Source organism: Kogia breviceps, chromosome 1 (genome assembly GCF_026419965.1).
Source record: "Kogia breviceps isolate mKogBre1 chromosome 1, mKogBre1 haplotype 1, whole genome shotgun sequence".
Classification (NCBI taxonomy): Eukaryota; Metazoa; Chordata; class Mammalia; order Artiodactyla; family Physeteridae; genus Kogia; species Kogia breviceps.
Window position 1 is genome coordinate 185,009,080 of NC_081310.1, and position 14,208 is coordinate 185,023,287.

The 14,208-nt window shown below is 52.9% G+C and overlaps 2 protein-coding genes across 4 annotated transcripts; both read right to left on the reverse strand.

The window, feature by feature from the left end:
* Window positions 1-434: 434 nt before the first annotated feature.
* C1QC (complement C1q C chain) lies at window positions 435-5,344 on the reverse strand. Its single transcript, XM_059062409.2, has 3 exons — window positions 5,064-5,344; window positions 4,592-4,784; window positions 435-1,277 (listed from the first exon to the last, which is right to left on the reverse strand). Exons 2-3 carry the CDS (start codon window positions 4,770-4,772, stop codon window positions 721-723), a joined length of 738 nt encoding a protein of 245 aa, XP_058918392.1. The 5' UTR covers window positions 4,773-4,784; window positions 5,064-5,344; the 3' UTR covers window positions 435-720.
* A 3,099-nt stretch (window positions 5,345-8,443) lies between these two features.
* On the reverse strand, window positions 8,444-11,570 carry C1QA (complement C1q A chain). Of its 3 annotated transcripts, none has more exons than XM_059062401.2 (3): window positions 11,356-11,570; window positions 10,264-10,433; window positions 8,444-9,187 (listed from the first exon to the last, which is right to left on the reverse strand). In XM_059062401.2, the coding sequence occupies exons 2-3, from the start codon at window positions 10,424-10,426 to the stop codon at window positions 8,613-8,615; spliced, it is 738 nt and encodes a 245-aa protein (XP_058918384.1). In that variant the 5' UTR covers window positions 10,427-10,433; window positions 11,356-11,570; the 3' UTR covers window positions 8,444-8,612. The 3 variants fall into 3 exon arrangements, with proteins under 3 accessions (XP_058918384.1, XP_066871424.1, XP_066871416.1); XM_067015323.1 differs by having other exon boundaries at window positions 10,264-10,463; window positions 11,356-11,428; XM_067015315.1 differs by having other exon boundaries at window positions 11,332-11,416.
* Between the last annotated feature and the right edge of the window lie 2,638 nt (window positions 11,571-14,208).

The following is a 14,208-nucleotide window of genomic DNA, read 5'->3' on the forward strand; positions in this document are numbered from 1 at the left end:
ACCCCAATTCACTCATTAATTCAGCACAAATTCATTGAACATCTTGCCTTCATCTGTGCTGGGCCTGCCTGAGCCCAAACCCCTCCTGTGATGGGTGCTTCCAAGACTCAACATCGGTCAGCATAGGTCTGGGAATTCAAACACACTCCCGTTTACCTGTGAGCACGAATACCTTTAATGACTGCAGTGCCTCTCACCCAAACAAGTGACAGCAGATGGCCCCTTGGGTACCCCTTGCAGCCTTCAGCCATATTTGACCATCTCTCTCCCAAATGGCCAAATGGTGCTGAGCGTCTCTACCTTGGCACCAAGCTTTACTGAACACCAGCTAGAAGCCTGAATCTGGAGCCCACAGATGGCTGTGACAGGGGCAAAGTGAAAGATGAAGGGAACTACTTCTTAGGGAATTGGCAGTGAGGATTCGGAGCCGTGCATAACCTTTGATTTAATTATTTATTCATGTATCTCTCTGCCTCTTCCAAGACTTGGAAAACACTAATGACAGTATCAGAAGGTGTTGGTTAAGTGTCAAACCAGTGACTCCTGAAGGAGCTTGGAGGAGGGAGAGAACTCAGGGCAGGAGGGCAGGGTGGGCTTCCTGGAGGAGGAGTCCATCCGGTGGCGAGAATGACCTGAGCAAGGATGTGTGGCCCAGTGGGTTCTTGCAGGGAAGCTGAGGGAGATGGGGTGGCCCCGGGGAGCGGAGCAGGTCTGCCTGCCCTAGTCAGGGAAGAGCAGGAAGCCGGAGAAGACGCTGTCAGAGCCCTTGGTGCCCACCATGCCGTTGTAGTCGTTGACCGCCAGCCACACCTGCTCGTCCACCTGCATCCGCAGCAGCACACTGCCTGAGCTGACCTGCTTGCTGTTGGACATGTGGTCACAGAAGGTGGTCACCTTGACACCACTGTGGTACAGCTGCACACACAGGTTGGCCGTGTGTGACGTGTAGTAGGCAAAGTAGTAGAGGCCGGGAACTTTGCAGGTGAACTTGCCGGTGTCCGTGTTGTAATCCCCCTGCGGGTTTGTGATGACTGAGTTGAACTTGACCAGACTGTTGGGCGCCGGGAACTGGACTGTCTGCCGTGTGACAGTGAACACTGACTGGTGACTCTGCTTGTACCTGCCCTCATCGCCTGGGTCCCCAGGGGATCCCATGTTGCCGGGAGCCCCTGGAATCCCAGGGGTTCCCATGGGACCATTTTTCCCAGGATAGCCAGGTGTGCCAGGATCTCCCTTCTGACCCTTGGGTCCTCGTGTCCCAGGGATAGCTGGGATTCCTGGGGAGAGAGCAGGTGGGAAGGAAGTGATGGGGCAGGGGACAGGGAAGAGGGACAGGGCTATCCTCCAGGGGACATGCCACCAGGGTTTGGTCTCTGGACTCTCTTTCCCCCAGGGGGTGGCCCATTCACCTGGGAGCAGCGGGCAGGGAGAAGAGGGGAGAGAGATCCTGGTTCAAGCGCGGCCCTGTCTCTTGGCCTCAGTTTCCATGTTTGTGACGGAGAGGAGGGTAGGACCATCCAGCTCAGGAGGTAGCAGAGCTGGGCTGCATCTCAGAGAGCATGCCAGAGGCCACGACTGTCAGCCCACGGACAGCATGCAGCCTCAGATAACTCCTCACCTAAAAGTCTGGGTTCTTAGTTTTTCTTGACAAAAATCAGAAGATCGGGCAGAGGCAGATTTCCTGGAAAGGTCCTAAAACTTAAGCTTTGGGCCCCATTTACTTGCACTGGCTCCTTCAAGACCCTTTGCATAATTTTACATTTATAATTTTTTCAACTTTTTATGTTGAAATAATTACAGATTCACAGGATGTTGCAAAAAAAAAAAAAGGACAAGGAAGTCTCATGTACCCTTTACCTAGTTGTCCCCGAACTTACATAACTAAAGTACCAAATCAAAACCAAGAAATTAACCTTTGTAGGAGCCACAGAGCTCCACTTTTACATGCATTATTGGTGTGTTTATAGCTCTAAAACAATTCTGTAGCACGTGTAGATTTGTGAAACCTCCCCCCGCCCCCGCATCAAATTCTGTATTACTTTTCTTAAAGAGGATCCTCAACATTTTATAAGATTCAGAGCCCCACAAAACCTGTGTCCGTTTCTGAGCTGGAACCACCCAGGGCCAGGCCAGCTTAGCACATGGGATCCACCGGATGGAGCCACAGAGGCTGCCTTACTCCAGCTCCCCCAGCCCCACTCAGCCCAATTCAGCCCCTCTGACAACTGGCCTATTTCAACTTACTTCTTGCTACATATGAGGACACTGAGGTCAGAAACTTGCCCAAGGCCATGCAGCTGGTAGGAGGTGGAGTCAGGACTCACAGTCAAGCCTGGCTAGTCCCAGCCAGTGTCTGACTCTTGTTACCACTGAGTTATCTGAGCCCCTATGAGCTTTTTCTCCCCTTGTCCAAACCATACTCATCTTTTAGGGCCTGGCTCCAGTGTCCTCTTCCAGGAAGCCCCCTCTGACCACCCCTGCTGGCCCTCGTGGCTGCTTCCTCCTCCAACTTCCTTTGGGGTGGGTGTCTGTGCAGACCTACTGTGATGGATCTTCTGCAGCTTGTGAGCCTTTTAGATCCCAGGGTTAGGAGTGGGGAATCAGAACCCAGCAGACCTAAGCGTCAGGCCACGCGATCCCGGACAGGTGATCGCCCCTCCCAGAGCCTCTGTTTGCCCAGTTGAGATAAGGGCATAATAGAACGGATCCCACAGAGCTGCTGGCAGAGTGGGATGGGAGAATGCCCGTGCCGGGCACCTCATAGGCAGTGCTCAGGAATGTCAGGTCTCGGGGATGGCTGTCAGCTACGTTAAGCAGGGCTGTGTCTCATGCTTCGGGTTGACTTCCAGCAACCAACTGGGAGGGGGGGACACGGCAGTGGGGAGGGGACCTGAGAGGCAGTGCGTGGTAGCGGTTAAGGGCGTGGCCTTGGAAGTTGGGCAGGATTCCAGTGTGTGACTTGGGGCAAGTTGCTCAATCTCTCTGAACCTCAGCTTTGACATTTGTAAAATGGGAACAAATCATTTCTTCAAAGGATTTTGGCCTCAGTTTTCTTATTTGTAAAATAGAATTAATTTTATCTACCTTATGAGATGAATATACATAGAGCACTTGGAACCGTGCCTGGCACAAATTAGGAGCTAAAAATTGGTGTCCGGGACTTCCCTGGTGGCGCAGTGGTGGGGAATCCACCTGCCAGTGCAGGGGACACGGGTTGGATCCCTGGTCCAGGAAGATCCCACATGCTGCGGAGCAACTAAGCCCGTGCGCCGCAACTACTGAAGCCTGCGCGCCTAGAGCCCGTGCTCTGCAACAAGAGAAGCCACTGCAGTGAGAAGCCCGCGCACCTCAACAAAGAGTAGCCCTTGCTCTCTGCAACTAGAGAAAGCCCGCGCACAGCAACGAAGACCCAAAGCAGCCAAAGATAAATAAATAAATTTATATTTTTTAAAAATTGGTGTCCATCAGCCATCCCACACAGTGAGATGGCCAGAGGCAGCTGTGAAGTACAGGGTCCTGGAAAAATAGCAGACCTGGGGGCTTCATTTGACTCACCCTGAACTGGAGAAATCCTTCTGGAATGTTGGTACAATTCTACTCTATTGCCAGGAGGGAAGATGACAGTGGGAAATTCCTAAGGACATTCCCCTCCACTGGCCTCCCTCGCCCAGTGCCTCTGCCACCCCTGTCACCTCTGCCCAGCCGCACCCCAGCCTCCCCCATGCCCACTCTGGACACATTCCACCCCCAGATGTGCACCTACTCCCAGACAAGTCACCAACAGACTCCAGTTCTCACCCAACACCAGTGCCTGTTCATGTCCTCAGCCCTTTCCACTCGTGCTAGGGCTTGCCCGTCAATCTCCAACAGAAGATTCTGTGACTGTGATCCCGACTCCTTACTCCCTACCCCTCCAACTACCCAGAATCCTAGGGAGTGAAGGGAGCACACATCTCTGATAAAAACAGAGATGGCAACAGCAGTAACAACCGTAGCCCACACTTACTGACACCTACCACGTGCTAGTACTGTTTTATATTTAATTTTATTAATCATCACAGCACCCCTGTGCAGTAGGTACTACCATCTGCCCATTTTACAGATGAGGAAACTGAGGCACTGGGAGGTTAGGTAACTTGTGCAAGTTCACACAGTGGGAAGTGGTGGGGCTGGGACTTGAACCCTGGCCACCTGGGCATTGTATACAGTCCCTGGGGTCCATGTCGCAGGGCAAGTCATGGAGGGGTTGGAATAAAATAGTAGCAGAGCGTTTTAGAGTTTGCCAGAGGCTTTCACCTGAATCATCTTCCGTGATCCTCCCTGCCACCTTCTAGGGCAGATGCTCTTGTTCTCTCCCCGTTATCAGATGGGGAAACTGAGGAGCAAAGAGGTGAACTGGGGAGGCCGGAGGCCTGGGCTCTGAGGGGGAGAGGGGATAGACCTGCCACAAGAGTTAAGGCGTGACCGGAGGGACCACACTCCTCGCCACCAAGCAGCTGTCGACCTTCCCCAGAGTCAGCCCCAGATGGACACTTCCGACTCCTGCCCCCAGGCCCTAGGTGGCCCCTCCCCAGCAGGCCAGCAGACTCACCTGGTTCACCCTTGGGCCCCGGCAATCCGTCATGCCCATCCTTCCCTGGGGCCCCAGGCAGGCCCGGAATCCCGGCGATCCCATAGCAGTCTGTGCCAGCTTGGCCCCCAGGCAGCAGTGCCAGCAAGAGCAGCAGCAGGTTTGGTACAAGGAGGGGCCAGGAGCTGGACCCCATGTCCATTTGGGGGAGGAGCTGGATGTAGAGAGAGCTGAGCTGTCCCCCAGCCCCCGGTCTGCCCTCCTCACCCTCTCTCTCCCCAGGGGCCGTCCTTCTCAGCCCTCAGGAGCTGACCTCCCTCCCCCAGCCCCTCGCCCCTTGGGACAGCACAGTGGATGGGGAATGGGGCCTCTTCTTCAAGCCCAGGCCCCGGCTTAGCGGAGATGGGGACCCTCCTTCCTCTCACAAATCAGGCTGTCCCTGGGGCCACGTTTCAGGAAGTGGCAGCAGGGAAAAGCTGCCATTTGCCCTCACCTGGACAGGTGGGAGGTTTCTGGCCTGGTCACAGAGAGGTCCTCAGATCTGCTTCCCCTCTCCAAGGCAGGAGGACACCGTTGTCAGCGTGGACACAGCAAGAAGGGCCTGGGCAGACTGCGCTGTCCCCTCCCCTCCTCTCCCCAATACCACATCCCCTTTCCCATAATTTTTCCTGACTCGATACTTTCTCTTGGGTGCTGAGTCCGGCTGACCGCAGTGAAGTCCCTGTGTCCCTCCACCTCCAGGTCATGAGTGTATGAAATGAGGAACTGTCCGCTGCCCCGGGTCTGCTGAAGGCTGTGTATATGTGTATGTGCGTGTAAACATCCGCCGCCTGGGCAGACTTCCCCTAGAGTCAAGTTCAACCCAGCTAATGCCCATCCCGGTTTGTTGCCGTTTACTGTGCCTGAGACCCCACTGTTTCACAAGATCCCTAAGAGGAAGTTATAATTCCCCCTGTACAGATGAGGAAACCGAAGCTGAGGAAAGTGAAAACCCTTGCCCAAAGTCACTTGGTGAATGGTTTCTTGGGTCCAAAGCCTTGTGTTGACCCCTCTGCTTAGCTGCCCTCACTTATTCTAGAGACTTCCATACGCGCCCTCCCATTTGCCTTACTTGGGGGTGGACATCCAGGGCAAACTTTGACAGCAGGCAGCCTGCTGTGGCCGACAGATTCCTCTGGCTACAAAGTCAGCGGCCTTGGGTTCTCCTTCCAGCCCTGCCACTGCCTGGCCTCGAGGCCTTCAGCAAACCGCTGGCCCCTAGGTCTCAGTCATCCCATCTGTGTACTGGGTGGTGGGGGAGGACCAGGCTTTGCATGTTGCTGCCTCTTCCTTTGCTGGGGCCGCTGATGATCCCACCTTCCCTGTCAGCAACCCCTCCCTCACCTCCATCCCTGGCCTCTCGTCTCAGAGCCTATTATGGCTGGTGAGGGGTTGCCAGTCGAGGCCAGGCTGGCAGAGCTGAGAGAGGTCCCTCCTCTCTTTCTTCTCCTCACATGAGATTCCGGAGAGGAAGGAGGTGCTGGGCAGTGGAGGGTTCTAACCCTGATTCCATTCCTGCCTCCCATGTGGGTGAGTGGTTTGATATCCCCATGCACTGATTTCTCCTCCGTAAATGAGGGTTTCCAATAGCTTCCATGCAGGGTAGTGCTAATGCATACACAGTGCTTAGCCCTGTGCCAGCCATGAGCAGAGTTCCGAGCCCTGCCCCTGTTTTGCTGGGTGACCCTCAGGGCCTCAGTCTCCCCAGCTGGCTCTCCACCCTCTGGCACAGGGCTGCAGAGTGTGCAAGAAGAGCAAGAACGTGAATGTACTTGGCCCTGGAATTCCCAGGTGGGTGGAAGGCTGGAGAGAGCGGAAATGATGGACACAGCATTATGGGGGTGGGGGACCTTGCCGATGGCACCCAGGCCTCTCTCCCATCTTCAGTCCTCTCTCCTCCTTCGCGCCTGGGTCCAGCTTCTCCAGCAGGTGGCAGCCTCAGCCCGCGCTCAGCCCGCCCCTGCCCCGCCCGCCTGGGTTGCGGCCGGGTCCCCTCCTTCCAGAGGGGCAAGCGATTTGTCTCCGCAAAGAGGGGTGGGCATGGGTGGAATTTAGGGTAAGAAGCAGCAGGGCACTCCCCCGCACCCACCATTTCTATAGCCTGGCCTCTCCAGCTTCTTACGGGGCCCTCGACCCCTGCCATTGTCTTTGAGCCCCGTTTCAATGAAAGAAGCCCTTCGCTTTGGGGTCAGGCAGACCTGGTTTAAATTCAGGCCCTGCCACTTTCTGGCAGTGTGATCTTGGGTAGATGTCTCCTTTCTGTGAGCCTCCGGGTCCTCATCGATTTTGCTGGGATTAAATGCATCCATGGTTATAAAATGTCCAGCACACAGTAGGTGCTCACAGATCTGTTTCCCTTCCCAGTTCGTGGGTGTGTGTGTTCTGGGTGGGCAGGGGGCTGAGGAGTCCAGAACTGCTCTGGGGCTGCAGAGCTTTACTCTCTTCTTCCTGACCCCCGAAGGCTGTTGATGGGCCCGGGTCCCCCTCCAAGTGGGTCTTGAGTGTGTGGGGACGGTGGGCGTGGAGGTTGTGGGTACGTGAGGACTTGGAGATCACAGGCGTTTCTAAGGCACATGCATGTCAGAGGGAGAGGAGGGTGTGTGCACCTTCGTGTCAGGGGTGTGTCTGGGACATGTGTGTGTGGAGAGCACTACTGATGGTTGATGGGGGCACGTGGGTGTACGAGGTGGGTATGCACAGGTATGACGCCTGTGTATCCTTGAGTGCGTCTGTGGGTCTGGAGGCGTAAGTAGTGCGACCAGGGGTGCAGCCGGTGGGTCGCAGGGAGTGGGTGGGTGGGTGAGGAGTGGACGAGTCTTGGTCCAGGAATGTGGGTCCACGCGCATCTCGGGAGGTGTGTGTGCAAGCGTGATGTGTATTCTTGTGCATGTGTGTGCACACGTGAATGTGTGCAGCACAAATGTAAAATCGGCTTCCTTTGGGAAAAAGCACAGGACACTGGACATTTTTAGGACTGGACTTCTGGTCGCCTTACTTTTCTCACATACGAAGGGCATAGTGGGGCTTTTTGCTTCTGAGCAGCACCCAGACAGGCTAAGTGGGACCCTGGGAATGCATCGCAAACATTCCAGACCCTCCCGGTTCCCAGCCCAGGTGGGATACCCAACAGGCAGCAGCACCAGCCCCTGTGCCTGCCGGGGTAGAAGTCCAGCGCTGGCCTCGGGAAACCTGGCTTCAGGAAGACTTCTGGATGCCCTTGGATCTGCCTTTCTGGTTGAGCGTTGGAAATGACACGTGTCAATTGTTAGGCGTGTGTCTGTGGAGGCTGGCTAGGGTAGTAGGCAGACACACAGCCTTGGGCGTCGGTAGGGCTTGGAGTCAAACCCCAGCTTCTCCCCTTACACACTAACCTTGGGCTATAAGTTTGTCCCAGCCCCCTAGCCTCAGTTTCATTATCTGTAAAATAAGGTCATAATACCCACCTCAGAGCTCAACTGTAAAGATTGAACAAAATATAATTAAGGCTAAAACGTATGTAACCCTTACTATGCACGAGGCACTCCTCTGTAATTTTCATATGTTAAGTCATTTAATCCTCTCAACAACCCTTTGCGGAAGGTGCCATCAGTATTCCCACTTTACGGATAAGGAAACTGAGATTCACTAAAGTAACATAAAATGCACATAATTGGACAACTAGTAAGTAAATGGTGGCCCAGGATTTGAGGCCAGGCCGATGAGGCTCCCAGGACCTGCTAAATATTTATTGTAAAATATTAAATGCAGGCCTGGCCTGTAAACACTCAATAATTGTTGTCATTCTTAAGCCTCCCTCCCAATGGCCAGAGTAGCAACTGAACTTCAAGCTCAGCAGACATGGACTCAGGTATTTATTCCAGGAAGAGTTCCAAGAAATGATCTTCCTTCAGGCAGCTAAAGCAACAGCACCCCGACTTTACAGAGCAGGGCATGGACACCAGAAAGGTGCAGTGAGTGGGCCAGGGTCACACAGCAGGAAGAGGAGGCCACGGTGGGGAGGGGCTCAGGTGGATGGGAAGATGAGGAAGCCGCTAAAGACACTGTCGGCCTCTGAACCCTGGTAAATGCGGCCCTTATTGGGGTCTTTTTCAATCCAGACCTGGTCTCCCTTCTGGAGCTGGAACACCGTACCCCCGGACACCACCTGGAAGAGTCCTTTGCTGTTGGTGTCACAGAAGTCCAAGGAACGCTGGACTTGGCCCCTCCCAAAGGACATGATGGACAGGCAGATGTCCCACTTGGACACCACCTGGAAGGTGAAGTAGTAGTAACCCGGCACAGAGCAGATGAAGCGGCCCGAGTGGCTCTGGTATGGGCTCTCCTGGTTGGTGATGACCGTGTCAAAGATGACCACGTTGCCGCCCACTGGAGGGTTCCTTCTCACGGCCGAGAAGGCCGGCTGCAGCTGGTCCTGGACGTTTCCTGGGTTGCCCTTGGTGCCCTTCAACCCTGGGGGGCCAGGGGGCCCCAGGGGGCCGCTGGGCCCTGGGTAGCCCATTCTGCCAGGTTTTCCAGGGGGCCCAGGCTCTCCCTGGTCTCCTTTAAGGCCACGGACACCTGTCCGGATACCAGGGGCCCCTGTGGGGAGAAAGGTCAGATTGGGAGTGAGAGTCCCAATTGGTCTAGTGTCCTTCAGACCTCAGGGAGGTGGCTGGGACCCCGGATGGCTGTGCGATAGAGGATAGGGGGAGTGTCTGGGCCTTCAAGACATTGATTCTGACTGGCTGTGCGTGACCTTGGGCACGTGTCTCAACCTCTCTGAGCCTCGGCTTCTTTATCTGTAAAATGGGGAGAAATGTGAACAGGCACTTGGGAGTGGCAGGTTCTGGGAAAAGCAGTCCACTGGCTTCACTGTACTTCTGCCCCCACAGCCGTGCACTCCACACTCCCCCCAGGGCACTGACCTTGACTTCTTCAGATTCAGGGACTACATGTAGGAGGCCTGTGTGCAGATTGTTTGCAAATGCCGACGCAGATCTTTCTGGTCTGCTATGGACTGGGAGGCTCAGGGAGATTACATGAGACTTTCCTTTCCTGATCTGGTCGTGCCCTCCTCCCTTTCCCTTCACCCTTAGCCTTTTTTTCTAGAACATGAGAGTTTCTGAAGCCTGAAGGGGCAGGGAAGGGGGAAGCAGGGACAGAGTTGTGGGGAAGCTGGAAGCAAAACAGATAGTTGCCATGAATTGATCCCTCTCAATGTGCTAGGTGGGGTTATTTCTCCATTTTACAGATGAGGAAACTGAGTCTCAGAGGATCAGTAAGTCGCTCAAGGTCACACAGCAAGACAAGGGCTCCTGAGTCTAAAGCCAAGGGCATTAATCTTTCTGGTAACTGAACAAAGACCAAGGACTGAGCACAGTTTTGGGACCTTTCAGATTCATTGCCTGCAGTGACCCACTGTCCAGAGGAGGAAGGTGAGGCCAAAGAAAGAGGACCCGGGCAGTAAAGGGGATACAGAGAGGCCACTGGGGCCTGTGGACATGGCCTTGGAAGAAGGCTAGGCACCCCTCAGCCCCTGGGACCAAGTGCAGGCTGCAGAGGCTTCATGTGTGGGCCCAGGTGGACTCCTGTTTCTCAGTGCCGTCCCGAGCCTCCACCCTGGTGGCCAGGCGAAGACCAGGGATGAGGGGCTGGGGTCCAGAGGGAGGGCTTACCCTGCTCCCCTCGCTCCCCCTTGAGGCCTGGCCGTCCGGGTCGGCCGGGTATTCCTGCGACCCCGTCCCTCCCATCCTGTGCTCGGCAAACGTCCTGGGTCACCGAAGAGGTCAGGGATACGGCCAGCACACTGATCGCCAGCCAGCCCCAGGGGGCTTCCATGGTGTCACTGTGGAGACACGGGCAGGGCCTGGGCAGGCTGGACAGCACACAGTCATGCACACCCAACAGCCACACTTGAACCCACCAACCCCGCCCAATTCTATCTGTCTATCTATATATATCATCTCCCCGACAATGGCACACACACCCCCTCGAGGGCCTTCAATGTCCACCCTCCATCCAGCTCCGGGGACCCCAAACATATACACACAGAACCACAAACTCACACAGGTACACACATGCAACTGAACATACCCATATAGTTACACACTCAGACACACGAACACAGCTTTTCGCTCACGCACCTACACAGCACAATAAGCAAACTTGAAAGTCCACCGCACACTCCCGGACACACAAACTGACACCCAAACTGACATGCCCCCCCCCCCTCACCTGGACACACACAGTCATACACTCCTACAGATGAATGAACAAATATTTATTGAGTGCCCGCTGCCTGTTTAATTTACACCCTCTCACCCAGCTGGCAGATCTGTGCACACACACCAGAATTCACAAACACCTGACACACACATCTGCTCCCTCCTCCACACACTCGGCCCCTTTCAGCACCCACTGGAGGACAGAGGGCTGACTGCCGCCCACTATCCCTTCGTGGGACCCTTCTGCTGGGCTCTGGCACCCCCAGCCTTTTCCCAGCTTCTTGTGTTTTGTGGGGGGGGCAGGACCCAGGAACTTTGGTTACAGCTGATGGGTCTGTCGCTACCTCCCCCCTCTCCCAAGCCCCTGGAGTTAAGGTCCCCCCACTCACTCATTCTGGGTCCCCCCCACCTCCCACAACACTGTACTGGCACAGAACCAGCCAGCAGAACTCTCCCTCCCTCCCTGCCCGGTCCAGCCTCCTGGGCCACCCCTCCTGGTTCCCTGAACTTTACAGCTACCTGCCTGTCAAGCGCTGGCCTCACCTGCGTCTGGTCGCCAACGCACTGGATACTCCCGTCCTTCACCCAGGGACCTCTGTGGGACACCCAGCAGGGCGGCGCTGGCCTGTGTCCAACTTTCACGTCCCTTCCCACTTCCTCTTCTCCTTGCCTGGAACTGCCCTCAGTGTTGTCCTAGGACCACAGGCCTGCAAGGGACATTTTGAGCAAACCTCAGCAAGACTGGGACATGGGACATTCTACCCCAGCCACAGATGGTGTGGGGACAGGGACAGCAAGGCGGAAGTCTGCCGGGGGGGCCGTGGTGGGGATACTGGGCAGGGCTGTGAGACCCATAGAGGCCTAGAACATCAGGGCAGAAGGAACCTTTACAAAATCAGTAACTTGTAAGACTTCTTCGTGATTATGAAAGCAGCATGCATTCATTGCCAAAGCTTGGAAATACAGAAATACGGAAGAAAGAAGAACAGTGCAGTAGTAATGGGAAGCTCAGTAATCAGCTTCCTAGACCTGCCACTTCCTAGCTACATGTCCTTGGAAAGACACTTAACCTCCTGGGGTCTCAGTTTGTTTGTTCGTAAATTGGAAACAACAGATTCTACCTTGTCGAATATTATCAAGTTTTAATGACATAATACATATACAAAACAGTGGACACATGGTGACCACTTAATAATTAGCTTTTATCAACATTTAAAAATCAGTGACAAAAGCCCATCTAGAGAATTGCTGTTAACATTTGGATGGATCATCTAGCCTTACACACTCTCACTGACGGGGTGCTCACTACCTGTCAGCACAGCTCACTTTGTCATTGACAGCTTGGACCCGGAGAATGTTTTTCTTTAGATTGAGTGATTCTGTCTCCTCCAGACTGGAGACCAATGTGTTCAGGCCTGGGCAGACCATGTCTTTCTGTTTCTTCCCATGACCATGTTTTTTGTCATCATTGTTATTTTGTTTTGCTTTCCAGAGGGAGGAGGAGAAGAAGAGGAGGAGAAGAGGGAGGGCTATTGTACCTGGGCAGGTGAAGACAGTCTAGGGCCAGGGTTTTCGAGCCTTTGGGACTCCTTTTTCATTTGCAATCTTGTGTGACATACAATATATATGCAACAAATCTAGACAGGGAGGCTCTGGTTTCAGGGTGGGGACCCAGAGCTCCTCCTGCTATCCCTCTACTGCTCCCCAGGATTCAGGGGCTTCGGGGAACTAGAATTTCTCTATGACCTTGGGCAAGCCACATCACTTTTCCAGACCTCAGTTTCTTTATCTGTAAAATGGGGATGATACAGTCCCCTCGGTGAGCTGCCGAGGGATTATATGAATATATGAGGAAGTTTATACTGTCAAAGTCATCATTATGAATAATATCTGTGTGACCTTGGGCAAGTTACCTAACCTCTCTGAGCCTCACTTTCTCAAGATGAGAGAGTGGTGGGAAGCAGAGAACGGCAGAGGTGGTATGAGGGAAAAACAAATACTGTGAAAGGCTTCTCAAAATATAGTTTTCAAAATATTAAATACACAATTCATGTAGAAATACATAGTGAGCTCATGGGAATTTTCTTTGTAGCTTATAAATGAAGGAACAAAGCTAGTGCAATGGAGGATATGAGAAAATAATTTATATATACTTATATATGGTAAAAAAAGATTCAGTAAAAACAAAAACAACAATAACCCAAAACCCAAGAATTCTGGAATATTCATAAGGTTGCTTAGTTACATACAAAACTGGTTAATGTTCTATAGGGCAATAAAATCCTAACGTTGGGGCTATCTTCTGTATTGGAAAGAAATCATTTGCATCTCTACTAGACAAAAATAATTGGCAGCTTATCAGTTTTGTACCAGCTAACAGCTATCTTTACAGAGCCTGGGCCCTAATCAATAGTAAATAATAAGTCAAGCAAAGTGACATTCCCCTGGAGTGTCAGATGATCCTTAGGAAGGCTTGTTAGACACCACTCGAATTTGACTTTGAAAGGGTTATCTATTTGCCTTATTTCCAAGTGTTGGATGATTTCACTTATCAGGCTGTTACAAGAGTATAAACACTTCCCAAGAAATAAAAGACATCGATAGTAATAAACATATCATTAGTGTGAAAAGTAATGGGTTGGCAATAGCCCTGTGAATGTCACGGCTGGGACACCTTCAATCAGAGGGGATGGCGTTCTCTTCCTTTTCTCCAGAGCTCAGGCTCTTGGAGGGGAGGTAGGAGATATAGGGATGAGAGGAAACCCCTTGTCATGCTTGTGAGGTCAGGATCCAGGAGCCCCATCCCACAGTATAGCCAAGGGTCTAAGGAATAACCAGAAAAATAATTTCGAAATTACTCAATTTCCTTATGGTGAAGTCACATCTCACTCAAGGGCTGGGTTCCAAAATCAGCATATAAGGCAATAATTGTAAATGGTCAGTGTTACCCTTGGAAGAAATTCTTAGGAAAGCGCCATGTTGGAGACTGTATTACCATTTCGGGATACTTCTATGCTGTCACTTTTAGCTTTGACATCAGAACAGATTTCTTGTTCTTCAGTTGCATATCCGTTGGCTAATATATACCCCCTTTTTTTTAAAAAAAAGAAAGAAAGTGTTAGACCTGAACGGTCTCCGAGGGATCCCAGCTCGCCCAAGAACCGCCAAGAGTCGAGAGTCGCTGCAACACGCAAGAGGTTTATTAGGAGCCGGTGCACCGGGGTTCCTTGGTCCTCACGCAGGAGGCCGAAGAGGAACCCCCCCCAAGCGGAATCACATACATTTTATAGCTTTCATTTTTCATTATGCAAAGTGTGGATATATCGAGGGTTTTTTTTCTCATTGGTTTGTTTGTTCCGGACCGGAGTGGGGACTTGGCTCTAGTTCCTTGATTGG